The sequence below is a fragment of the Haliotis rufescens genome, unplaced genomic scaffold (genome assembly GCF_023055435.1).
Source record: "Haliotis rufescens isolate VD_foot unplaced genomic scaffold, xgHalRufe1.0.p SCAF_14, whole genome shotgun sequence".
NCBI classification, from domain to species: domain Eukaryota; kingdom Metazoa; phylum Mollusca; class Gastropoda; order Lepetellida; family Haliotidae; genus Haliotis; species Haliotis rufescens.
The window spans coordinates 17,946,418-17,973,543 of record NW_025963824.1 but is presented as its reverse complement, the minus strand read 5'-3'; the positions used below and the strand labels follow the sequence as shown (position 1 = coordinate 17,973,543).

At 43.0% G+C, this 27,126-nt stretch overlaps 2 protein-coding genes across 4 annotated transcripts in view; one reads left to right on the top strand and one right to left on the bottom strand.

The window, feature by feature from the left end:
- Positions 1 to 19,464, bottom strand: part of LOC124124495 — a 45,000-nt gene extending 25,536 nt beyond the window's left edge. Inside the window, exons 1-2 of one of the 3 annotated variants that reach the window (XM_046487680.1) lie at positions 19,156 to 19,464; positions 5,871 to 5,954 (exon numbers count right to left, since the gene is read on the bottom strand). In XM_046487680.1, the coding sequence (XP_046343636.1) occupies positions 5,871 to 5,886 (16 nt within the window). In that variant the 5' untranslated portion in view covers positions 5,887 to 5,954; positions 19,156 to 19,464. Of the gene's footprint in view, positions 1 to 5,870; positions 5,955 to 13,861; positions 13,960 to 19,141 lie in introns of those variants that run through there. The other 2 variants (XM_046487678.1, XM_046487679.2) reach the window with 2 other exon arrangements.
- A 2,666-nt stretch (positions 19,465 to 22,130) lies between these two features.
- Positions 22,131 to 26,809, top strand: LOC125379209 (probable serine/threonine-protein kinase clkA). The gene is made up of 2 exons (XM_048395440.1): positions 22,131 to 22,268; positions 24,254 to 26,809. The coding sequence occupies exons 1-2, from the start codon at positions 22,131 to 22,133 to the stop codon at positions 26,807 to 26,809; spliced, it is 2,694 nt and encodes an 897-aa protein (XP_048251397.1).
- The last annotated feature ends 317 nt before the right edge of the window (positions 26,810 to 27,126 follow it).

Sequence of the window (27,126 nt, the reverse complement as noted above, 5' to 3'; positions counted from 1 at the left end):
GGCAATCCCGGAATCTACCTGTCTTCCCGTAGTATTTCTACATACGTATGACTGAAGTGTTTACTTGAAATACACAAAATATTGACAAAGTCCCTCCTGTCAACATCTTCTGTTTATAGTCATCTCGCCTGCCGTGTTTGCTGAGTAAAATATATGAATAACTCCAGCACATTTGTAAACAATGTGGAGGACATCGATAATAACAGGAAAATAAACGTTTTTTTCTTAACGCGGCATTAAGTGAATAACGCGGCCTCTAAAAACGCCTGATATGTCTGTGTTTGTGTTCTTAGTGTTGTTTGAAGTCGACGGTGTGACCTTCACTGGCAGTCCAAGTGGCACATACTGCAGAGCCTCGTGTTGCTATACATTAACGTTAAAGAAAGAGCAAAACAAAAGACGTCTACAGTATTGTAAGTGGGAAGTGAAGCTGTGTTCATAAGTTGACTGTTGTTAATCGTCACGGTCATCCACATGGAGCGGGTGTGTGTGTGTGTGTGTGCGTGTGTGTGTGTGCGTGCGTGCGTGCGTGTGTGTGTGTGTGTGTGTGTGTGTGTGTGTGTGTGTGTGTGTGTGTGTGTGTGTGTGCGTGCGTGCGTGCGTGCGCGCGCGCGCGTGCGTGCGTGCGTGCGTGCGTGCGTGCGTGCGTGCGTGCGTGCGTGCGTGCGTGCGTGCGTGCGTGCGTGCGTGCGTGCGTGTGTGTGTGTGTGTGTGTGTGTGTGTGTGTGTGTGTAGGTAGGTGTGTGTGTGGAGGGGAGAGAGAGAGAGGGGGGGGGGGGGGGATAGAGTTAACACCGTTTTAAACAATATGCCACTTACATACATACATCACGGCGTGTCAGCTTACTGAGGGAGCAGAGCCTGAAGTAATTCGACACTTAGACGTTTACAATTTTGGTGAAACCCACAAGCACGGGTATGGTGCGGACACACATAGAAACATAATCGGACGGAACCGGGACTCGAACCCACGATTATCCATTTCTTGCGTGCCAAGAGACGCAACTCGGCACAGCAAATGTCGGTGCCTTTATCGACTGGGCCCCCGTACTTTATGAATACTTGTGAACTCGTCTGTATTGATTTACACCATACATTATTTGAGTAATATCTGCTTATAACTAACCGCTCTTATGGAATGTTGGTACTTTGCTGGGGTTATATTGACACGTGTCTAGTGAGACCCTGTATCTACAGTCACTGGGACAGACTCACTTCAGTGCTGAGATAAACTTCTCACACCTATCTAGAGATGTATTGCACCCGGGCAAGTGACAGGTCATTTAAAGATATGAAAATACAGCTGAACCTTATCCAGCACTACATCGTGGCATTCCCGAAAGCGCATCCTGCTCGTCATGTCGCGAGGTGTCTTTCTCTACCAGGGAGTGGCTCAATGTCTCGGAAGAAGAAGTGCGGAGCTACGTGAATGGGTTAGGGCGTTTATTTAATATGATTATATTATTGCCATTGTTTGGTCGGACAACACTGCAACAGATAGGAGCAATATCCCTACTTCGGGCCGTGTAGGATTAAGCCAGGGTATTGGGGTTCGTGACTATTAAACGTCCCAGCAATCGCAGCCTGTACACACACTACGTACTAGTTCCAGCACCCCACCAAAGCTCTACCCTGCACGCCTTCGGTTTATTGCTTAACTGCCGCATGCCCTCATCGCTTTATGTCAGGTTGTTGTCTGTACATCGTGTGTGCCATATAACTCGGACTTGGGGTCACCCCTTTAGATGGAGCGTGTTAATGTGCACTGTAGTTATTTTTACAGCGCACATCTCTGATAGGCTACAAGTAATAACATATTTAAAGTTTTATACACCAATCTCATCTTTCTTTCCAATCTCGTATTCTTTATTACATTAAGGGGAATTACCATGGATTCCCGGGCAGCAAAACCACAACCGGTGTTTAGTTAAAGTAGACACACTTTACTGATAACAACTTCTTTAATACTGTAAGAGCAACGTCTCGGTATCGATCCTTATACCGCTGTCACACAATTCTTTACAGTATGAAAGAAGTTGTTATCCATAAATTATGTCTACTTTGTCATTCGTCAACTTCTAAGCAATGCCTATCAAACGATTCCCGGTCTTCGTTTGGACAAAATTCACTTATCTAAGTTTCCCTTCCATGAAATTTATTTTAAACTGACACTGATGTCGGAAAAAGGGCAATAGTATTGCTCTTGTGCGTTTACCACTTTCGTGAAACCCGTGAGCACGAGGGTTGTCACATCAAAAAATCATATTGAGGGGAATTCTTGGATTCTTGCACTACCTGTGGGCCCAGCTTCATTAGCTTCAGGTACAATGTGTGAAGCCCATTTCTGGTGTCCCCCGCCGTGATATTGCTGGAATATTGCTAAAAGCGGCGTAAAACCAAACTCACTCACTCACTCATTAGCTTCGACACTGGTGTCCGTGATCCTCTTGTCTAAAGAAAGATCAGCCTCAGAGTACAAGCAACGAGATGACAGATGACATCAGTGCTGAGCTAGGTCTTAACATTAACTCTGAATATATCTACTGGAACATACAATTGGTTTTCGCTGAGATGTCCGAACGTATCTGCAGTAGTACAGCTTCAAGCACCGTACCTTAATGTTCCGACAGAAAGTTCAAAGCCGGAATCATGATCACCTCGAAAACCCTAGGGCAGGTTATTGCAAATGGAATAACGATAGTAAATTTAACAACATCGACTAGCTTACAATCACGTAAAGAAATAAAACAGAACATTACAGATTGTTGATAAATACACTTTAGAACATCGAATGTTGTCAACCTAGATATTGTATGTGTACCCCTTACTGTGTTGGGGGTGTCATTTGGGTCGCGCTTTTCACAAAGAACTGTTCCTCAAACTATGTATTCAATGTTAACAATCGCAAATGTTTCACCGAAGGTTGTAACAACTGCTACTAGCTGCTTATAGGTTTCAGATGTTTGTTCCGTGTCTTAAGTACCATATTAACAAATGTTTCTTCACCTCTGAAAATTAATATTCCCCATCCATGTGAACTTAGCCTAAGTATGGATGCTCAGATTTGTAAGAGCAGAAATGGGCTTTTATATATTTTGATTGATTGATCATCGCAATATCTTCTCAATATCTGAGTAGAAACATCACATTGCCTACCATGACAGAGCATCCACTTTCCGTGTAAGTGTACGAGTCGTTATAGCTCTACGTGGGCAGTACTGAGAGCAATCACAGCCTGCCTGGGGCTGACAGGCTGGCGGTTCCCGCGAGGGGCCACTGCAAGACGTGTACACTAGAGACAGTCACACGGCCACAACACTTCAGTCGTACCCCGCGGGCAAAGATAGCGATTTAGTAGTTGCAGCACGCAATACACGTTTTATAGCCGCCTCGAGGTGGAATGTCCAATCCCTGACTTTTATTTTGAATGTGTTGTCATGGAAACAATACAGTTAACTTCACACCTCCCATTCCATAGATACTTTCCTGTTGCTGGGAATGTGATAATTTAATGCGTCAGAGCGTCATCGGCTTACGCTGAATTGAGCTTCAATATTTGAAATTCTAATTATGTTTAATTACATTGAAGATGTACCCGTTCATGCATTGTTTCAAGAAGAGATCATGTTCAGCTAGAGTGGCGTGTTGCTGCTTCAATGACATTAGTTCCCAAGGGAGTAGTACCCAGACGGTGCTTGCGACACACCAGCACCCTCAGCACCGCCCGCTCTAACATGACCCAAGTCACGTGACTCGACTCAGTCGTTTCTTCTATAGAGAACAGATGTAACACGTTGGATATTTGCTGGGACAAGTTGATGCCGATTCATTGCCTGCGTGTTATTGCGAATTAAGTTTTCATTATACAGGAAGTATGTGCTGAGATGTAATGCCGTCTCCCTCACTGTCGTCATGCTCCTGCTCGCCAGGTGTTGTCCGATACCCGGTGACTGTTCTAACATAGCTATTACGGAATTGGGACCTGGTGACTGTTCTAACACAGCTATCACGGACTTGGGACCTGGTGACTGTTCTAACACAGCTATCACGGACTTGGGACCTGGTGACTGTTCAAACACAGCTATCACGGAATTGGGACCTGGTGACTGTTCTAACACAGCTATCACGGACTTGGGACCTGGTGACTGTTCTAACACAGCTATCACGGACTTCGGACTTGGTGACTGTTCTAACACAGCTATCACGGACTTGGGACCTGGTGACTGTTCTAACACGGCTATCACGGACTTGGGACCTGGTGACTGTTCTAACACAGCTATCACGGACTTGGGACCTGGTGACTGTTCTAACACAGCTATCACGGAATTGGGACCTGGTGACTGTTCTAACACAGCTATCACGGACTTGGGACCTGGTGACTGTTCTAACACAGCTATCACGGACTTCGGACTTGGTGACTGTTCTAACACAGCTATCACGGACTTGGGACCTGGTGACTGTTCTAACACAGCTATCACGGACTTCGGACTTGGTGACTGTTCTAACACAGCTATCACGGACTTGGGACCTGGTGACTGTTCTAACACAGCTATCACGGACTTGGGACCTGGTGACTGTTCTAACACAGCTATCACGGACTTGGGACCTGGTGACTGTTCTAACACAGCTATCACGGACTTGGGACCTGGTGACTGTTCTAACACAGCTATCACGGACTTGGGACTTGGTGACTGTTCTAACACAGCTATCACAGAATTGGGACCTGGGAACTAACCATCCTTCTGATCCTATTCTCATGATAGTCGCTACGATGTGTTCACGCAATGAATGCCGGCAGAATTTCTGTCGAAATTAAACCTTTTGTGAAATGCTGTTGCGTTGTCGCTGATATCAATACGACATCTGACAGTGCGGACATGACCCCGGAGAACTGGTTTAGTGGGGGCAAGTTCTGTTTGTTTGTTTTTGACGCCGCATTCAGCAATATTCCAGTTTTTGTATGGCAGTCTGTAAATAATCGAGTAAGGACCGGCCAACCCAGTGATTGACATCATAAGCATCGATCTATGCAATTTGATTCGGTGATATGCATTAACCTAGTAAGCTAGCCTGACCACCCGATCCCGAAAAGCATTAGTTAGTGAAGACTATTTCTTACCCGGATGTTCACGGGGTAGATGAGACAAGCAGACAACAATGGTGCACACTCCTCACAATACATGACAATACATGTGATACATGCACTACCTCCGTATCTCTACAACAAGGAGTAGAAAGTACAGACAACACTATACTGTCATACATCCATCATACTATCTACAAAACCCATGACACCCGGACACGGTACTATTGTTAATTATGATAACGAATATATTAGAAGTCTTTTTTCTACACACATCAGACAGTTTTGTAAGCCAAACTCCTGTTCGACCTACGTACATGTTAAATATTACTCACATAGCTACGCACCATGCACGTGTAAACATTATCCGGCAAGGGACCTTTAATTGAGTCTTTTAGTTAATGTCATATGGTTTGTCATAGCATACATTACAATAGTTTGTTTTTTTCAACCACAAGATTGCAGAGTATGTTTGGTTTCCAACAGCTGTAAAAATGTCAGGAAATCAGGTAGCAACAGACGATAAATAGTTGAGGCGTGATGCGTCCCACAGCCTGATGTACACGGTGTCCACAGTGACATGATTGCATGGCAACATCAGCACGCGCTCTCCCACTTCATGACAAATGTATAAAAGTTTGGAAGATTCCAGCAATTAAACGCGACAACTTCTCTGGCGGAGACGATATACGTACAGTATGTCAAAAGCTAAACAAAAGGTTACTGCGTGATAAATAATGTGAGTGTCTCAACAGCGCTGCAGGTGTGGTGACAGCTCGCATCCTACCTGTAACATTCGCCATTGTTTCACGATGTGTAATCCAGGTCAGCACACAGGTAACAGCCGGCACGGTACTCTCCTAGGCCAGGTCTGGAATGGAAATAAATACTTTATTAGAATAATTCACCGAAATCTCGTGACGACACACGCAATAGGGCGGTGTTAATTGCTACCAGAACGCGGAGTCGCTGGGAGGTATCGGAATCCGGGCCACGTCATCCTGATTAGCTGCCTCGTTCCATCCCGCCTCGGGTTGTTTGCGTAGACCATTGATATGCATTAGGTAGCTCTGGGATACAGACCGACATGAATATTTCAATTATTAAAACATTTGTTTAATTATGAATACAGGTTCAGCCTGTATGTTGCCCGACATAACTATGTATCTAGTGTTGTCATGGAACAAGCCAGTCTCTGAAACGATGTATCTAGTGTAGTCATGGAACTAGCATGTCTCTGTAACGATGTATCTAGTGTTGTCATGGAACAAGCCAGTCTCTGTAACGATGTATCTAGTGTTGTCATGGAACAAGCCAGTCTCTGTAACGATGTATCTAGTGTTGTCATGGAACTAGCCAGTCTCTGTAACGATGAATCTAGTGTTGTCATGGAACTAGCCTGTCTCTGTAACGATGTATCTAGTGTTGTCATGGAACAAGCCTCTCTCTGTAACGATGAATCTAGTGTTGTCATGGCACTAGCCTGTCTCTGTAACGATGTATCTAGTGTTGTCATGGAACTAGCCTGTCTCTGTAACGATGAATCTAGTGTTGTCATGGAACTAGCCTGTCTCTGTAACGATGTATCTAGTGTTGTCATGGAACTAGCCTGTCTCTGTAACGATGTATCTAGTGTTGTCATGGAACTAGCCTGTCTCTGTAACGATGTATCTAGTGTTGTCATGGAACAAGCCAGTCTCTGTAACGATGTATCTAGTGTTGTCATGGAACTAGCCAGTCTCTGTAACGATGAATCTAGTGTTGTCATGGAACTAGCCTGTCTCTGTAACGATGTATCTAGTGTTGTCATGGAACTAGCCAGTCTCTGTAACGATGTATCTAGTGTTGCCATGGAACTAGCCAGTCTCTGTAACGATGTATCTAGTGTTGTCATGGAACAAGCCAGTCTCTGTAACGATGTATCTAGTGTTGTCATGGAACAAGCCAGTCTCTGTAACGATGTATCTAGTGTTGTCATGGAACAAGCCTGTCTCTGTAACGATGTATCTAGTGTTGTCATGGAACAAGCCAGTCTCTGAAACGATGTATCTAGTGTTGCCATGGAACTAGCCTGTCTCTGTAACGATGAATCTAGTGTTGTCATAGAACTAGCCTCTCTCTGTAACGATGTATCTAGTGTTGTCATGGAACTAGCCAGTCTCTGTAACGATGTATCTAGTGTTTTCATGGAACTAGCCTGTCTCTGTAACGATGTATCTAGTGTTGGCATGGAACTAGCCTGTCTCTGTAACGATGTATCTAGTGTTGCCATGGAACTAGCCTGTCTCTGTAACGATGTATCTAGTGTTGTCATGGCACTAGCATGTCTCTGTAACGATGTATCTAGTGTTGTCATGGCACTAGCATGTCTCTGTAACGATGTATCTAGTGTTGCCATGGAACTAGCCTGTCTCTGTAACGATGTATCTAGTGTTGTCATGGCACTAGCATGTCTCTGTAACGATGAATCTAGTGTTGTCATGGAACTAGCCTGTCTCTGTAACGATGTATCTAGTGTTGTCATGGAACTAGCCAGTCTCTGTAACGATGAATCTAGTGTAGTCATGGAACTAGCCTGTCTCTGTAACGATGTATCTAGTGTTGTCATGGAACTAGCCTGTCTCTGTAACGATGTATCTAGTGTTGTCATGGAACTAGCCTGTCTCTGTAACGATGTATCTAGTGTTGCCATGGAACTAGCATGTCTCTGTAACGATGTATCTAGTGTTGTCATGGAACTAGCCAGTCTCTGTAACGATGTATCTAGTGTTGCCATGGAACTAGCCAGTCTCTGTAACGATGTATCTAGTGTTGTCATGGAACTAGCCTGTCTCTGTAACGATGTATCTAGTGTTTTCATGGAACTAGCCTGTCTCTGTAACGATGTATCTAGTGTTGTCATGGAACTAGCCTGTCTCTGTAACGATGTATCTAGTGTTGCCATGGAACTAGCCTGTCTCTGTAACGATGTATCTAGTGTTGCCATGGAACTAGCCTGTCTCTGTAACGATGTATCTAGTGTTGTCATGGAACTAGCCTGTCTCTGTAACGATGTATCTAGTGTTGTCATGGAACTAGCCAGTCTCTGTAACGATGTATCTAGTGTTGTCATGGAACTAGCCAGTCTCTGTAACGATGTATCTAGTGTTGCCATGGAACTAGCATGTCTCTGTAACGATGTATCTAGTGTTGTCATGGAACTAGCCTGTCTCTGTAACGATGTATCTAGTGTTGTCATGGAACTAGCCTGTCTCTGTAACGATGTATCTAGTGTTGTCATGGAACAAGCCAGTCTCTGTAACGATGAATCTAGTGTTGTCATGGAACTAGCCTGTCTCTGTAACGATGTATCTAGTGTTGTCATGGAACTAGCCAGTCTTTGTAACGATGTATCTAGTGTTGTCATAGAACAAGCCAGTCTTTGTAACGATGTATCTAGTGTTGTCATGGAACTAGCCTGTCTCTGTAACGATGTATCTAGTGTTGCCATGGAACTAGCCTGTCTCTGTAACGATGAATCTAGTGTTGTCATGGAACTAGCCTCTCTCTGTAACGATGTATCTAGTGTTGTCATGGAACTAGCCTGTCTCTGTAACGATGAATCTAGTGTTGTCATGGAACTAGCATGTCTCTGTAACGATGTATCTAGTGTTGTCATGGAACTAGCCTGTCTCTGTAACGATGTATCTAGTGTTGTCATGGAACTAGCCAGTCTTTGTAACGATGTATCTAGTGTTGTCATGGAACTAGCCAGTCTTTGTAACGATGTATCTAGTGTTGGCATGGAACTAGCCTGTCTCTGTAACGATGAATCTAGTGTTGTCATGGAACTAGCATGTCTCTGTAACGATGTATCTAGTGTTGTCATGGAACTAGCCTGTCTCTGTAACGATGTATCTAGTGTTGTCATGGAACTAGCCTGTCTCTGTAACGATGTATCTAGTGTTGTCATGGAACTAGCCTGTCTCTGTAACGATGTATCTAGTGTTGTCATGGAACTAGCCTGTCTCTGTAACGATGTATCTAGTGTTGTCATGGAACTAGCCAGTCTCTGTAACGATGTATCTAGTGTTGTCATAGAACAAGCCAGTCTTTGTAACGATGTATCTAGTGTTGTCATGGAACAAGCCAGTCTCTGTAACGATGTATCTAGTGTTGTCATGGAACTAGCCTGTCTCTGTAACGATGTATCTAGTGTTGCCATGGAACAAGCCAGTCTCTGTAACGATGTATCTAGTGTTGCCATGGAACAAGCCAGTCTTTGTAACGATGTATCTAGTGTTGTCATAGAACAAGCCAGTCTTTGTAACGATGTATCTAGTGTTGTCATGGAACAAGCCAGTCTCTGTAACGATGAATCTAGTGTTGTCATGGAACTAGCCTGTCTCTGTAACGATGTATCTAGTGTTGCCATGGAACAAGCCAGTCTCTGTAACGATGTATCTAGTGTTGTCATGGAACAAGCCAGTCTCTGTAACGATGTATCTAGTGTTGTCATGGAACTAGCCAGTCTCTGTAACGATGTATCTAGTGTTGGCATGGAACTAGCCAGTCTCTGTAACGATGTATCTAGTGTTGTCATAGAACAAGCCAGTCTCTGTAACGATGTATCTAGTGTTGTCATGGAACTAGCCTGTCTCTGTAACGATGTATCTAGTGTTGTCATGGAACAAGCCAGTCTCTGTAACGATGTATCTAGTGTTGTCATGGAACTAGCCAGTCTCTGTAACGATGTATCTAGTGTTGGCATGGAACTAGCCAGTCTCTGTAACGATGTATCTAGTGTTGTCATAGAACAAGCCAGTCTCTGTAACGATGTATCTAGTGTTGTCATGGAACTAGCCTGTCTCTGTAACGATGTATCTAGTGTTGTCATGGAACAAGCCAGTCTCTGTAACGATGTATCTAGTGTTGTCATGGAACTAGCCAGTCTCTGTAACGATGTATCTAGTGTTGTCATAGAACAAGCCAGTCTCTGTAACGATGTATCTAGTGTTGTCATGGAACTAGCCTGTCTCTGTAACGATGTATCTAGTGTTGTCATGGAACAAGCCAGTCTCTGTAACGATGTATCTAGTGTTGTCATGGAACTAGCATGTCTCTGTAACGATGTATCTAGTGTTGTCATGGAACTAGCATGTCTCTGTAACGATGTATCTAGTGTTGTCATAGAACAAGCCTCTCTCTGTAACGATGTATCTAGTGTTGCCATGGAACTAGCCAGTCTCTGTAACGATGTATCTAGTGTTGTCATGGAACTAGCCTCTCTCTGTAACGATGTATCTAGTGTTGTCATAGAACTAGCCTCTCTCTGTAACGATGTATCTAGTGTTGTCATGGAACTAGCCTGTCTCTGTAACGATGTATCTAGTGTTGTCATGGAACTAGCCAGTCTCTGTAACGATGTATCTAGTGTTGTCATAGAACTAGCCAGTCTCTGTAACGATGTATCTAGTGTTGTCATGGAACTAGCCTGTCTCTGTAACGATGTATTTAGTGTTGTCATGGAACTAGCATGTCTCTGTAACGATGTATCTAGTGTTGTCATGGAACTAGCCTCTCTCTGTAACGATGTATCTAGTGTTGTCATAGAACTAGCCTCTCTCTGTAACGATGTATCTAGTGTAGTCTTGGGACTAGCCTGTCTCTGTAACGATGTATCTAGTGTAGTCTTGGGACTAGCCTGTCTCTGTAACGATGTATCTAGTGTTGTCATGGAACTAGCCTGTCTCTGTAACGATGTATCTAGTGTTGTCATGGAACTAGCCTGTCTCTGTAACGATGTATCTAGTGTTGTCATGGAACTAGCATGTCTCTGTAACGATGAATCTAGTGTAGTCATGGAACTAGCCTGTCTCTGTAACGATGTATCTAGTGTTGTCATGGAACTAGCATGTCTCTGTAACGATGAATCTAGTGTAGTCATGGAACTAGCCTGTCTCTGTAACGATGTATCTAGTGTAGTCTTGGGACTAGCCTGTCTCTGTAACGATGTATCTAGTGTTGTCATGGAACTAGCTTGTCTCTGTAACGATGAATCTAGTGTTGTCATGGAACTAGCTTGTCTCTGTAACGATGTATCTAGTGTTGCCATGGAACTAGCTTGTCTCTGTAACGATGAATCTAGTGTAGTCATGGCACTAGCATGTCTCTGTAACGATGTATCAGGTGTTGTCTTGGGACTAGCCTGTCTCTGTAACGATGTATCTAGTGTTGTCATGGAACTAGCTTGTCTCTGTAACGATGAATCTAGTGTTGTCATGGAACTAGCTTGTCTCTGTAACGATGTATCTAGTGTTGCCATGGAACTAGCTTGTCTCTGTAACGATGTATCTAGTGTTGTCATGGAACTAGCCTGTCTCTGTAACGATGTATCTAGTGTTGTCATGGAACAAGCCAGTCTCTGAAACGATGTATCTAGTGTTGCCATGGAACTAGCCTGTCTCTGTAACGATGTATCTAGTGTTGTCATGGAACAAGCCAGTCTCTGTAACGATGTATCTAGTGTTGTCATGGCACTAGCATGTCTCTGTAACGATGTATCTAGTGTTGTCATGGAACTAGCCAGTCTCTGTAACGATGTATCTAGTGTTGTCATGGAACTAGCCTCTCTCTGTAACGATGAATCTAGTGTTGTCATGGCACTAGCATGTCTCTGTAACGATGTATCAGGTGTTGTCTTGGGACTAGCCTCTCTCTGTAACGATGAATCTAGTGTTGTCATGGCACTAGCATGTCTCTGTAACGATGTATCTAGTGTTGTCATGGAACTAGCCTGTCTCTGTAACGATGTATCAGGTGTTGTCATGGAACTAGCCTGTCTCTGTAACGATGTATCTAGTGTAGTCATGGAACTAGCCAGTCTCTGTAACGATGTATCTAGTGTTGTCATGGAACTAGCCTGTCTCTGTAACGATGTATCTAGTGTAGTCATGGAACTAGCCAGTCTCTGTAACGATGTATCTAGTGTAGTCATGGAACTAGCCAGTCTCTGTAACGATGTATCTAGTGTTGTCATGGCACTAGCATGTCTCTGTAACGATGTATCTAGTGTTGCCATGGAACTAGCCTGTCTCTGTAACGATGTATCTAGTGTTGCCATGGAACTAGCCTGTCTCTGTAACGATGTATCTAGTGTTGCCATGGAACTAGCCTGTCTCTGTAACGATGAATCTAGTGTTGTCATAGAACAAGCCAGTCTTTGTAACGATGTATCTAGTGTTGTCATGGAACTAGCCTGTCTCTGTAACGATGAATCTAGTGTTGTCATGGAACTAGCCTGTCTCTGTAACGATGTATCTAGTGTTGCCATGGAACTAGCCTGTCTCTGTAACGATGTATCTAGTGTTGCCATGGAACTAGCCTGTCTTTGTAACGATGTATCTAGTGTTGTCATGGAACTAGCCTCTCTCTGTAACGATGTATCTAGTGTTGCCATGGAACTAGCCAGTCTCTGTAACGATGAATCTAGTGTTGTCATGGAACTAGCCTGTCTTTGTAACGATGTATCTAGTGTTGTCATGGAACTAGCCTCTCTCTGTAACGATGTATCTAGTGTTGCCATGGAACTAGCCAGTCTCTGTAACGATGAATCTAGTGTTGTCATGGCACTAGCATGTCTCTGTAACGATGTATCTAGTGTTGTCATGGAACAAGCCAGTCTCTGAAACGATGTATCTAGTGTTGTCATGGAACAAGCCAGTCTCTGAAACGATGTACCTAGTGTTGTCATGGAACAAGCCAGTCTCTACCAGACTGTAATACGAGCCAGTCACTACAACCACAGAATCTCAACACACCCCACACCCACGCACTCACGCGTACTTGTATCATAGACGACATAAATACATTTAGACGAAAAGACGTAAGTCTACTGAGTGTCAAGAATTAATCTTGGTTAAATGAAACTAATAATTCCTTCTTCAAATCATCAACAATTAACAACATCATAACAGGTTAGGGGATATACCCTCATGGTCGAGTGACTCACCCTGACTCTACCCTCGGAATGAGCCGTGCTTCCCGGCGTTCTTGATGTATAATACTATTTACTTCAAAGAGTCAATGTTGTTCTACGTTACCACAACGGTCACGTGTTTCATATATACTATACCAGCAAGATAAACTGATAATAATCTGCGTTTCCAATATATACGGTCTTTTGTTAAAAAAACAGGACCCGAGGGGGTGCCTTTAGTTTTAGACGCCATCGGCGATACGAGTGAAACATGCTGCAGGGTAGATAGGTATCTCGCAAACAACGACGCCCGTTAGTATATTGTCATAGCATTGCGCAGAGTAAAATAGGTTCGCTATGGAAAGTGAAATGTTTGCACCTTATCCTTGTTTATTGATATTAGCCATTTTCAAGCCATTCATAATCACTAGTATACTGACGAAGCGCGAGTTGAGTAACTGGTGTTAAGGCACAACATTTGTAAAGCAAGAAAATAATCAAAGCTGGATTCTCAGCGGTCATCTATCTCCCTATCACTACGAAACAGCCATAAACGCCACATATGCGATAACGATAGCACGGACACATTGTGACTGTACCATTATTTTGTTGAGCATTCCCTTATCTGAACTGTAATAACACATGCAATCAATGGGACAGCAATCAACAGGATAGCAAGCAGTCATAAATTATGACTGTATATCTTCCAGGAATCTGCTTACATTGCTGATTGCTACAATGTTGCCAAGGCCGCAATGCATGAAGCATGCTGTCATAACCATCTTTCACACCAACATACACATGCCTCCAACAGCACCCACCTTTCCCTTGTAGGAACCTCCGATCTCAATGACAACGGTGGACGATTAAGTCCCAAACTTGAACAATGATATTCAGTGTGGCATTTAGCTCGGGGTGAGTTGATATTATGCCATTCCCTGAACAATTTCCCAGCGGAAATCGTCTGCTGCGGCCAATTACCGCAAATCGGAGCGTCACATTTACGACACACGTGCTACCGTAAGGCAAGCACATGACCAAAACAGAATGAGATGAAAAGCGGAGCTACCGAGCTCATGGAGAGTTCACAACTGTTTGACCATTTAAGCTTGAGCAATCACGACCTGTCCAGATCTAAGTTTGTTACCTGCGCCAAGGGTCTTGCATGTCGTTCGCCTTGACATACCGCGACAAATTGTTGCCAAGTCTATATGCGTGCAATCAAGTCACATCGTTCACGGGATCAAGCATTCTACAAAGCTAAGATCAATGCCTACTTAAACAGCGTTATACCACTGGTAGAGAACAAGCATGTGATTTAACAAATCTTCAATCTGGATTGGACGAATAAACCTTCGCCAGACTGCGTCTTATGCTTATGTTATTTCAGAACACACATAATCGCCGTCTTTAAATCTTCACTTGGTCCTGACACCATACAACCAAGGTCAATATCAGATGGATATTCACTGTGCCATGGATATACTGGGCGGGGGCATATAGTTTCTGGCGAACTTCCCTTGCATATGGCACGTGTATAGCTTAAATCCGAAACATTGGAATACTTGGCATTGTTCCAATGACTACAATGCAAATGTGGAAAGTAAGGAAAATGTCAACAAGAAAATGAAATATAACGACATCTAAGATATCAGATAATATGACAACCTTGAGATTTTACATTGAGGAATTCTTCCCAAAGGTCTCAGTTTGTATCTGTTTGTATATATATGATGGGCGGGTTTCAACTGGGATACAACACAGGGCAGTGAAGCCCTTGCAAGAGGTGTGTCGTGGATGCTTATGTATCACTTCCTGGGCACAGTGATTACTGTCACGACTCCTGGCGGCGGAGATTAGCATAATTCATATCTAAAACACCCACCGCCCTGAATACATCCCTATTGTTTCAAACACCATGGCTGAAAGCGGAGAATTTAATATTCTCCTGTTTGACAACGCCCCAAAGGCCGTATTTTCAACGCCAACCTAAAAACAAGAAACGCTTTTTGCCTCCCGGGTGTCTCGGAAGTGAAGCTACATACAGTAACAGGATATAAAACACAGGATTCACAACAGCGAGCGCTATACGCATCTTGTCTCATTCCTCGGAACATCTGATCTTCCCTACCCCTGCCATCCAAACCACACACACACACACACATACACACGCACGCACACACACGCACGCACGCACACACACACACACAAGCGCGCGCGTTACGTTACTGTTACGTTATTCGAAATACAACGAAGCACCACCCTTTATATTAAGCATGCTACTATGTTAATGGTATAGTTACACTTAGGTAGCCCCGCCCCATTGCCAGTTACCGTACATCACCCAAACATTCAGCTACGTAGGTGAAATAAGGGACTGGATATCAGTGGACGACAACTCCCTGGGATACCGGGAGACTTCAAACGGCTGACGTGACTAATTGCTGTTATGTTGAAAACCACAGGTCCTCAACCCTAACCTTCTGGAAAAAATGGAGACTTTTGAGACTAGTTTGAAACAAAATGTCAACACGAATGTGACCATGTTTGGTCAGCCACCTCCCGGCTACATCCCCCATCTCTGCTCAAACAGGGGCGCTGCGGGAACGAGTCGTGGAGAGTTTAATCCATTTAATCCATTTGTGACTAGGCACACGTTGCAGACAAACGTCATGTACTCAAGACGATGGCCGCCACTGCATATATGTTCAGAGATCCAGCAACTGTCACCACTGGTGTTTTATATACATGGGCAAACACGTAGCACTATTCTCCAAATGTGCTCATATTTTCATCCGTTAAATGTATATGACAAGTGTTGCTGTACATAGTCAGATAAATACCTTTACTGATGTGAGTCTGTCTGGTAAATTTACAATTTCTTTCTTCACAACCGCCGCGTCATACCATAAGACGTTAAAAGATGATACTTGATACCCCGCTTGGCGCTCGGAATTAAGGGGCTAAAACAAAGACTGGTCGGCTCGGAATCAGTATACTGTGTCTGAGTCTATTCATGTTAAACCGCGGCATGGTATCTCAGTGGGCTAGCACTATAAAATCGGCACCAGTCCATACAAATACATGCACGTGCATGCACGTCGCGATGTAAGTGCAATAATCTTGGACTCGACGTTAAACCCCATTTCCCCTCACCTCTGGCTGCACAAAGTTAGATTAATACCCCAATTGGTTCAAGTCTGCCGACTTTTGTTTACCCCGCTTTTAGCAATACTCCAGCAATATCACGGCGGGGAACGCCAGAAATGGGCTTCATTCATTGCATCCATGTCGGGATTCGAACCACTAGGCTACCCGACCGCCCAAAGATTTGAAGAGAAATTTGACAGCAAGTTTACACCAGTACAGCACATTGCAGAGACATCACTTACATGGCAGTTTGAATCTCATTTGTCACTTACAATGTGGCTACTGGCCTAAAGGTTGAAACATGCAGAAACAACATATTAGTCACAAGTCACAATAGAAACTTCCAGTTGTGAGTAAATCAGATTATAGCTGTATTTCCTTAGGCTCGTTCCTTCAAGCGGCTCCCTCCCCCTGTTCAGTATTGCCGTGTCTGTTTAGATTACGTCTGACATGAGACACAGTTCAACTCCCGGCAGGGCGCTGAGAACTACGAAGCACAATTATGAATAGTCAGGGAGAATCATGTCTTACACAGTATCAACATGTATCATCGTCAAGCACCTTGACTTCCTGTTGTGATGGTTCTGCAGGTGCTAATCCTAGCTGAGTCGCTGTGCAGCAGGTCTCGTTAGTACCCAGTAACCCTGATCACCTATACCTTAACGGTTCATTGAGCACAAGGGGGGTTGCGTGGCTATTTCAGTATATGTTAGGTATTACCCACAGTAGGAGCAAAAACAGAAATGTTATCAATACTAACACTCCCAATAGACATGTGTACCCTTGCTACCCACACACATGAGTCCCAAAGCCAAAGGCAGAAGGCGACCTCTTAAACACTTACAACAAGGAGCAAACCCAAGCTGGCTTGGGGACCAGTGGCATTGTGTCCAGTATAGCAATACTCTCCATCAACACATCAGGTCAGTACACGTGCACACACTCAACACCTCCTTTCTATGTCAAATAATATGTCATGCAATGATAATTATACATTAAATTATTTGTAGTCCTCCCCACCGATTTCAGACAGTGCGAGTCTACCTCAGTACAGCATGACGACGATATGGAAGGCCGCCAGGTTCCTAACACTGAGATCAAGACCTCGTTGTTGTGTGTAATACCACGATTAGGATCATTGCCAGTATGACAAGACAAGCACCCAGCATCGCACCTGCTACGGTGGTGCAGCTACCAGAGGTCCTGCTGCTCATGATGGCTCTGCCAATACCCGAACTGTTTTGAGTCAATTGGCGGGCATTCCCCACCTCGCTGTCAACAAGTGAAACACGTACGTGGGTGCTACGTTGTCATTCGATTTGCTGACTACTGGAATGACAAATTATCCCCGTCAGAAACACAAACATCGGATACATGCTAGGCCCTCGTATGGACGTTTATTCTTTGAATCATTATTTACTCGTAACTCTTCGATTTGCCCTCTGTAGGGCAAGATGCCAAGAAAAAAATCGATATATCATTGATCCAAAGTTAGTCATACAATATCAAATCATGGGCCATTGTATTGGTCAACTGACCCAAATACGCACTGACCCTTTGACCACATAATACCCCAGGTAGCACAAGAAACATACTCCTGGTAAGCTGCTAATCTGCTTAGAAGAAAGATAATCTATATAGCTGTAATACTGGAACTACAGTCAAGTCTGGTGTTAGTCATGCTTGTGTAGCTGTGTTGCAGTACCAGTGCAGGAACAGCTGTGTGCAAGGTGCGCGGTGAAACGTAAGCTGTGGGAACGTATTCTAATCTGACTTACAAGTACTTTGACAGATGCTGTTCTATCACACAGTTATTACTTCCTATGAAGAACTGACACTTTTATAAGCTCAGACACCTATTACAAAGAAACAAAGATTAGTTTATAGGGATTTGAAGCATGCGCACACTCCAGTTTCAACCAGAGCAGTGACTTAAATATTGTTTTGCATGCTTTATACACAAGGAAAACTAAACTGTGGTATGGTAAACTGACACGCCCGGATTGAAGGGCGGTCCGAGCAGTGAGCTCACAAGCTCCGAGTTAATATGGAGCTCCTGGACTACACACGAGTCTTTGTCGGGTGCAGCACACGGGGACAAACACAAAGTGCTATCATTAATCAAGTGAATCAAGTGGAAACCAATCATTCATCACTGCTTGTACGTGGAGAAAGTAGAGCCAACGTGTGATCGAAACTTCGTCATATCACCATAACTACATGGAGAGATGTGTAAACAACAGGACACATCTAGCCATGCTGGCCCAGCTCGCTTCCTGGCAGATATATACATGTACAAGTTCACACCTGCTACAAGTGCTAGATAAATGCAATCAGGAAACTTTTAAATTAATAATTTAAGTATTCTTTGAAAAGAAACTTGCAAAACCCGGAAACCCTGAAATAACGAGATACCTGATCGAGGAAATGTCGCATGATTGTATACACATGTAATTTGGACTTGTTGGAAGTGACATGTGGGTTTGTTCGAGCGGAAAGAAGTGTAAGTGCGTGCACTGAATGTCAGTACAAGGATATGATAATGATTTTCAAAATCAATGACATTGTCCTTAGAACCGCGATGCATTCATTAAAGATACATACATAGGTGGAGAGCACTGAGACGTGTCCTGTGTAGAGCGCGGTGCATCCACGGCGTGTAGGACACACCTGATTTCTACTTCCCGTTAGATTTATACATTACAAAGGGGGCATTCATAACATTCGACTGGGGTAACATGTATTGTGGACCTTTATGGTTTCCGTCTATCACTGACACAGTCTGCAGGACACCGCGAACACCGTGAGGCTCTCACCCTGCACGGGTGGACCGCAGGACGTCGAGACATGTCAGTGGGGACTTCAAACAAGTCAAGGAATTACCATTCACGCCTTTCATGTTCGTCTAGTAAACAAACAAATTACATACAGTTATCACTGAGAAAACTTACCATTCAATGTATACCTTTCGGCTCTGCTGCTATAATCTCTCAGCTCTGCTTGTCAACGTCCCATCAATATTGACATGAAGGTTGCACGATCAGAAAGTACTTTAACAATACTACTTTCCTTGTATGCTGCCCTGGACTGCTGTCACAAACACGGCCGCACCATGTACATAAGCACCTACAAGCTCTACACAAGCGACCACGCCGTCTGCGTCAGACGCGGACCAGCTATACTTCAGGAAAACAATGCAGGTTAATGGCAATCTGCCCTCAGGCTGATGTTGTCATCGAGAGAGAAATGTGTCGTCTGCTAACGGTTGGATTCGCGCCACTCACCTCTCACCTTGCCGCTGTCACGTGACCTTCCGGCCAGGTGTTGGACAAGCTGGTGAGCGTTCAGGCGCCCTGGTCAGACAAACAGGTTGTACCTGGGCTTGTGGAGATTCAATATTGTCTGATTTAACTGCGGTAACCATCAAAAAGTTACAGAACACAAAATTGTTTTGTTTTCTTCTCAAAAATACGATTATGTAGCTTAGGTTCCTCTTAGATCGTCTTAAATTAATCGTCACCGACAGGCATAATATAAATGTGTTGTTGTTATTGTTGTTCTTGTTGTGGTTGTTGTTGTGGTATTTCCCAAAGGCGATTTGTTACAAAAGATACACAACAGATAATTTACGTGTAAAACTCTTTGGCAGATAAAAAAAGATGTAAATGGGCAGTACACATTAAATTATGCTGTATGGCTATGGGCGCGATTTAAATTACTGTTGCTGTATCATAAAATGTTATCTGCAAGTGGTTCGATTTTTGTGAATAATTAAGATACTAGTATTCATCTCTTATAATTGCAATAGATTATAGATACCACATTCAACATGGTTTTACCCCTTTAAATGTTTGATATATGAATATGTTGTTTTTGCTAATGGTAATATGTGATAATCTTATTTAATATTTTCTTGAAACCCAAGAACTTTATTTCTTATCACTTATGAAAAAAACAATGGTTAAGTAGGTCGAATTGTTTTTTTATTACCCAGCCATTCCTATTACAGTCTATCACAATTTACTAAGTGAACAGAGTGATAACAGAGATGTTCCTTTTTTACCAAATCTCGAACACCATTGCTCCTCGTCCTGATGGGTTGAAACTGAATTGGGAATTTGGAGTTACAATGTTAGTTTGAATGACACAAAGCAATTTAGATTGAGTGTTTTTGTTTATATTTTATTAGAACGCGAATGGCTTGTTTAGAACTGTTGTGAGTTGCATTTTACTCAAATTTAAAGATCAAAATACCGACATAAGCGGAAACAGCCTTGTCTTCCGAGGGATAACGAAAGGTTTCTTGACGGTTGTTTCCAACTGTGATAAAAACAATTTGGTCGCCCGTGAAACACAAGTACCTGAAGCACAACCTTTTGTTGGTCTTAGCTACATCACTGTGAACTGTGAGGCACTGACCATTTGATCTTGTTAGGATTGTGGTGGGCAGTAAATGTGTAAAGATACTTGGACGTAATATACTTAAAGGAAACAGTGTGCAGGTCATGTCCTGTAAGGCCGTTGTTGTGCTTGAAGCATGGCTTGGTTCCTGACTGTAACAAAACATCCAGGTCTCCTACCCCAGAATGTCGGTCACGATGTAGCTGAACAGGCCGACTGATGTCAACACCCCCTTAATCCGGAAACACCAGCTTGTGGGCAGTCATTGCTGGGGATGCTAACATGAACACATCTCGATCTGTGTTGCTGTGGGGGAACCCAGTGGGGCCCTACCATCCAGCACAGCGGGGTAGCACTGTAGGAACTAGTCTACAAAATGTAGTTGTGACGGTCAGCAGCCATGGTCAGCTGTACGTTGGGGGTCACACGTACAGTGCCTGTACCGTTATCTGCGGACTGACCAGTACAACAGTACAGCCAAGTGCTGAGACAACATCCATTTATTGAAGGGATACTTTTACGATGGGCGTTGTTCAAATACAGGATAGTCTCTGTCGCCTGGCCATTCAAACACTACTAAATAGACGTCGTCAGTCCTCTATTCCTGGGCGCATCGAGGTTTATTCAATTAATGAATATGTCGTCTTTGACGAGTGAGTTTCTTTGATGATGTGTTTGAGAACTAAACGTGGTTTTGTGGCGAGTGTGACAGCTATGAACATCTCTGAGGTGTATGGTTAAGCAGTGGCTTTTGAATAAGGGGTGTGGCGTATGGTGGTGGTGGTGTGTGTGTGTGTGTGTCCCGAGGGGGGGGGGGCGGTGCACATAGTACTTAAGTCACGAGGTGACTAGGCCGAGGGCGCTGTTAACATGTAGGGTGTCTGAAAAAGTGGTCTGAACATATAGACTTGTGTACTCGTGTACTGCTGAATATACAGTTTAGTATACATATATAATGCTTGAGCTTGATGTAAAGTTAAGTATACGAATATATTGCTGGATGTATAGTTTAGTATACACATATTTTGGTGAATGTATAGTTTAATATACACTAATATGTCTGGGCGTATAGTTAAGTATACAAATATATTGCTGTATATATAGTGTAGTTTACACTAATAATGCTTGGTGTATAGTTTAGTATACACATATATAGCTGGGTGTATAGTGTAGTTTACACCTATTGCTGGACATGATTGCGGAAAACCAGGGTCACCCCCGGCCTTCATATGTCAAGTAGGGTAGACACATGGGTTCAACAAGACACAGGGATGTCTCCCGCAGGTGTAAATGTGTCTTGCTGTGACATGGCACGACTATAAAACGTATGTATATGTTAGTATACCTGGAGACGGACATTTATGATCAGCAGAAACACAACCGTGTCAATTATATATTTTGACATATTCATGAAATATATTTTATGTAATCCTGTTTTATAACATCCGTCGGTAATTGTTTCACGGTAGATGTTTAGAAAGGACACGTCGAGATGATATTAATGTGGTAGCGACGTCAGCCCTGACAAATAAAGACAGGATGATCAACAGCCCCCTGGCCTTGTGTGGCCTGCGTGGAAACAACAAACACTGGCTCGCAGTGGAGCAACACTCGGGGACCAGAGAGACCATCACTGACAGAGAACAGTGTGAATGTGACACAGATAGGACAACATATGTAACATCTGCGCCCCAGACACATTCAAGTATGGTGGAAACAGGCGAATCACTGCCGGGAGAGTATGTATGTTCCACACTGAGGCATGTCCTGATCGGTGGACGAGGGCGTCTGCAGTGACGAGAGGATGCTGGCGTCGCAAGTAAATAAACATCATAAATACAAACAACAGATATTGATGATGGGAATGCTATGTTAGTAATGTATGTCACAGGCTACGGAGAATGTGGTACAAGGTGTATGTTCATTGAGCAAAGTGAGTCACAACACTACCAGGACCAGGGTTATGCGATCATGTGTTTGGCAGATTTTACAAAGTTCATATACAGACAAATACCATTCAATGAAAAAATGACAATCGCCGCGAGCTTAGAGAGACATCCTAATACCCTGGCCCGCTGAACAGCAGGACATAACCCAGATGCTGCAGCCTCGTGGAGGTTCCAGGTCAGAACAAGTACACTGCAACGCAAAAGTATTTTATTTTACTTCGCAAAATTTTCGCAGAATCTGCACGGGAATGTTATTACAGCTTCTGCGAAGCTAGGCTGTGACTCAACAGACGTTTTCTCAAATATCTACATAGCTACGTGTCCCCCACAGAAGAACCGAATCGTCGTTGTGAAAACCTTCCTGTGATGTAAATTAATAAATAGCCAGACCGATTGCAGTGAGGCATCTTCCCGCGGCAAGGGAGTTACTTTACTAGTCAGTTATTTCTTGACTCGGGAAGATGGCACTAAAGCGCATTGACAGGGATCCGGGATAAACCAACTAAAGTTAAAGGATTTATTAAACACTAGACAATCACCACACAGTTAAGGCACTAAGGCATTAGGTACGCAATAAAGTGTTGGACTTACACAGCGTGATTAACGTCTAATTGGGCGAATATACACAAGTTAGCGAGTCGAGTTCCAAAGGCGAGACCCCACTGGACCATGTACACCACTATCCACATATCAAAATCAAGGGAAAACGTCGATCCTTGATCCAAGGGGCTTTTGTTACAAAACGACCATAGACATAGTTTCATTTATCTTAAGAGGTTCAGGACAATTTGTCAAAAATGAAAGCAAATGCAATCTGAAGTTTTCTGATAAAACAATATTTGAAACTCTCGACTTCCTCTTTGACAGCACCTATGTGAAATTTTGGGTTAAGACATTTAGGCAAGAAGTATGCATCCCCATGGGCACCAATTGTTCTCCGTTCTTGTTGATCTGTTCTTGAAGCATATCAATCAGAATTTCTGCTCGAATTCGCAAAAAAAGTTTTCTAAGAAGTTTAATTAAAGCTTATGGTATATGGATGATCTGATATCGTTTAATAACTATCAAATAGCCAATTCCCTTCCCAGTGAACTAAACAGTAAGGAGACCAGTGAAACCGCTTCATCTGTTTCATATATAGATCTATGCATAAAGATTCAGAGTGACAAAACACTCTCCACAAGACTGTATGACAAGAGGGATGACTTCAACTTTCTAATAGTCAACTTTCCCTTTACGTCGAGCAGTATTCCCGCAGCTCCAGCCTTTGGTGTTTACATTTCACAACTTTTGAGGTACAATCAAGCATGCTCTTTCTACAAAGATTAAAAAAGCGTCATACAACTCTTGCTTAAAAATAGTTTAATCAAGGTTACAACATCAAAGGCCTTAGTAAAGCTTTCAAAAAGTTTAATATAGCAGACATGCGGAGGACATTTCCAAATTTGACGCATCAGTGACAGACATTCCTTTACTTTGCTTGTCTCCATTTTGACTTGTACCGTATGTTCCAGTGTTTCTTAAGATGTACAATTGACTTGCATTTGCATGTGTTTGTGACGGGTGCCAGGATACCGCTAATCTACTGATGTGAAAAAGGAAGATAAATGTTCTAACCCTGCAGATGACATCAGGTATGATAAAACTTATAACAAGGACAATGTGTATAAGGTATGAGGTATAAGACAATTGAACCATTTTACTGTTGTGAAGGATAATTTCCATAAAACCTATGTGAATGCAAATGATACGGTGTCTAACTCTGTGGACGACATCAGTAATTACAATGACACCGTGTCTAAGTCTGTGGACGACATCAGTAATTACAATGACACCGTGTCCTACTCTGTGGACGACATCAGTAATTACAATGATACTGTGTCTAACTCTGTGGACGACATCAATTATTACAATGATACCGTGTCTAACTCTGTGGACGACATCAGTAATTACAATGATACCGTGTCTAACTCTGTGGACGACATCAGTAATTACAATGATACCGTGTCTAACTCTGTGGACGACATCAGTAATTACAATGACACCGTGTCTTACTCTGTGGACGACATCAGTAATTACAATGGCACCGTGTCTAATTCTGTGGACGACATCAGTAATTACAATGACACCGTGTCTAACTCTGTGGACGACATCAGTAATTTCAATGTAACCGTGTCTAACTCTGTGGACAACATCAGTAATTATAATGACACCGTGTCTTACTCTGTGGACGACATCAGTAATCACAATGACACCGTGTCTAACTCTGTGGACGACATCAGTAATTACAATGACACCGTGTCTTACTCTGTGGATGACATCAGTAATTTCAATGTTACCGTGTCTAACTCTGTGGACGACATCAGTAATTACAATGACACCGTGTCTTACTCTGTGGACGACATCAGTAATTACAATGACCCCGTGTCTAACTCTGTGGACGACATCAATTATTACAATGGTACAGTGTCTAACGCTGTGGACGACATCAGTAATTACAATGACACCGTGTCTAAGTCTGTGGACGACATCAGTAATTACAATGACACCGTGTCCTACTCTGTGGACGACATCAGTAATTACAATGATACTGTGTCTAACTCTGTGGACGACATCAATTATTACAATGATACCGTGTCTAACTCTGTGGACGACATCAGTAATTACAATGATACCGTGTCTAACTCTGTGGACGACATCAGTAATTACAATGATACCGTGTCTAACTCTGTGGACGACATCAGTAATTACAATGACACCGTGTCTTACTCTGTGGACGACATCAGTAATTACAATGGCACCGTGTCTAATTCTGTGGACGACATCAGTAATTACAATGACACCGTGTCTAACTCTGTGGACGACATCAGTAATTTCAATGTAACCGTGTCTAACTCTGTGGACAACATCAGTAATTATAATGACACCGTGTCTTACTCTGTGGACGACATCAGTAATTACAATGACACCGTGTCTAACTCTGTGGACGACATCAGTAATTACAATGACACCGTGTCTTACTCTGTGGATGACATCAGTAATTTCAATGTTACCGTGTCTAACTCTGTGGACGACATCAGTAATTACAATGACACCGTGTCTTACTCTGTGGACGACATCAGTAATTACAATGACCCCGTGTCTAACTCTGTGGACGACATCAATTATTACAATGGTACAGTGTCTAACGCTGTGGACGACATCAGTAATTACAATGACACCGTGTCTAACTCTGTGGACGACATCAGTAATTACAATGACCCCGTGTCTAACTCTGTGGACGACATCAATTATTACAATGGTACAGTGTCTAACGCTGTGGACGACATCAGTAATTACAATGACACCGTGTCTAACTCTGTGGACGACATCAGTAATTACAATGACCCCGTGTCTAACTCTGTGGACGACATCAATTATTACAATGGTACAGTGTCTAACGCTGTGGACGACATCAGTAATTACAATGACACCGTGTCTAACTCTGTGGACGACATCAGTAATTACAATGATACCGTATCTAACTCTGTGGACGACATCAGTAATTACAATGTTACCGTGTCTAACTCTGTGGACAACATCAGTAATTATAATGACACCGTGTCTTACTCTGTGGACGACATCAGTTATTACAATGACCCCGTGTCTAACTCTGTGGACGACATCAGTAATTACAATGACACCGTGTCTTACTCTGTGGATGACATCAGTAATTTCAATGTTACCGTGTCTAACTCTGTGGACGACATCAGTAATTACAATGACACCGTGTCTTACTCTGTGGACGACATCAGTAATTACAATGACCCCGTGTCTAACTCTGTGGACGACATCAATTATTACAATGGTACAGTGTCTAACGCTGTGGACGACATCAGTAATTACAATGACACCGTGTCTAACTCTGTGGACGACATCAGTAATTACAATGACCCCGTGTCTAACTCTGTGGACGACATCAATTATTACAATGGTACAGTGTCTAACGCTGTGGACGACATCAGTAATTACAATGACACCGTGTCTAACTCTGTGGACGACATCAGTAATTACAATGACCCCGTGTCTAACTCTGTGGACGACATCAATTATTACAATGGTACAGTGTCTAACGCTGTGGACGACATCAGTAATTACAATGACACCGTGTCTAACTCTGTGGACGACATCAGTAATTACAATGATACCGTATCTAACTCTGTGGACGACATCAGTAATTACAATGCCATTGAGAATTTGTATGCAAATGTTGATGATAATGAGAAGTAAAATGGATTTCATCATGTGAATGATAATACTGCAGATTTGCTTTACTGATGATAATGGCGTAATGATTATGACGATGATGATAATGGTGTTGATCATTAGGATGATGTTGATAATGATTATCACAATAATCACAGTATCTTCATTTCTAAGTGTAAATGTATGTGGCTGAGGTGACAGCTCCAGTACCCTGACGTTAGTGAACTAATAGAAAAGTACTTGTAGAATCATTGGTTTTCAAGAAACAAAAACATTGAATTCAGAGGGCATTGGAGTTGCAATTAACGATACATATATGATAAACGATGATAGTACACATG

Excerpts from the sequence above, each read along its gene's own strand:
- LOC125379209 (XM_048395440.1), top strand. The coding sequence starts at position 22,131 with ATGATCAACAGCCCCCTGGCCTTGTGTGGCCTGCGTGGAAACAACAAA. Across the intron at positions 22,269-24,253 it reads ACACAGATAGGACAACATAT|GATAATTTCCATAAAACCTA; the intron begins GTAACATCTGCG and ends ACTGTTGTGAAG.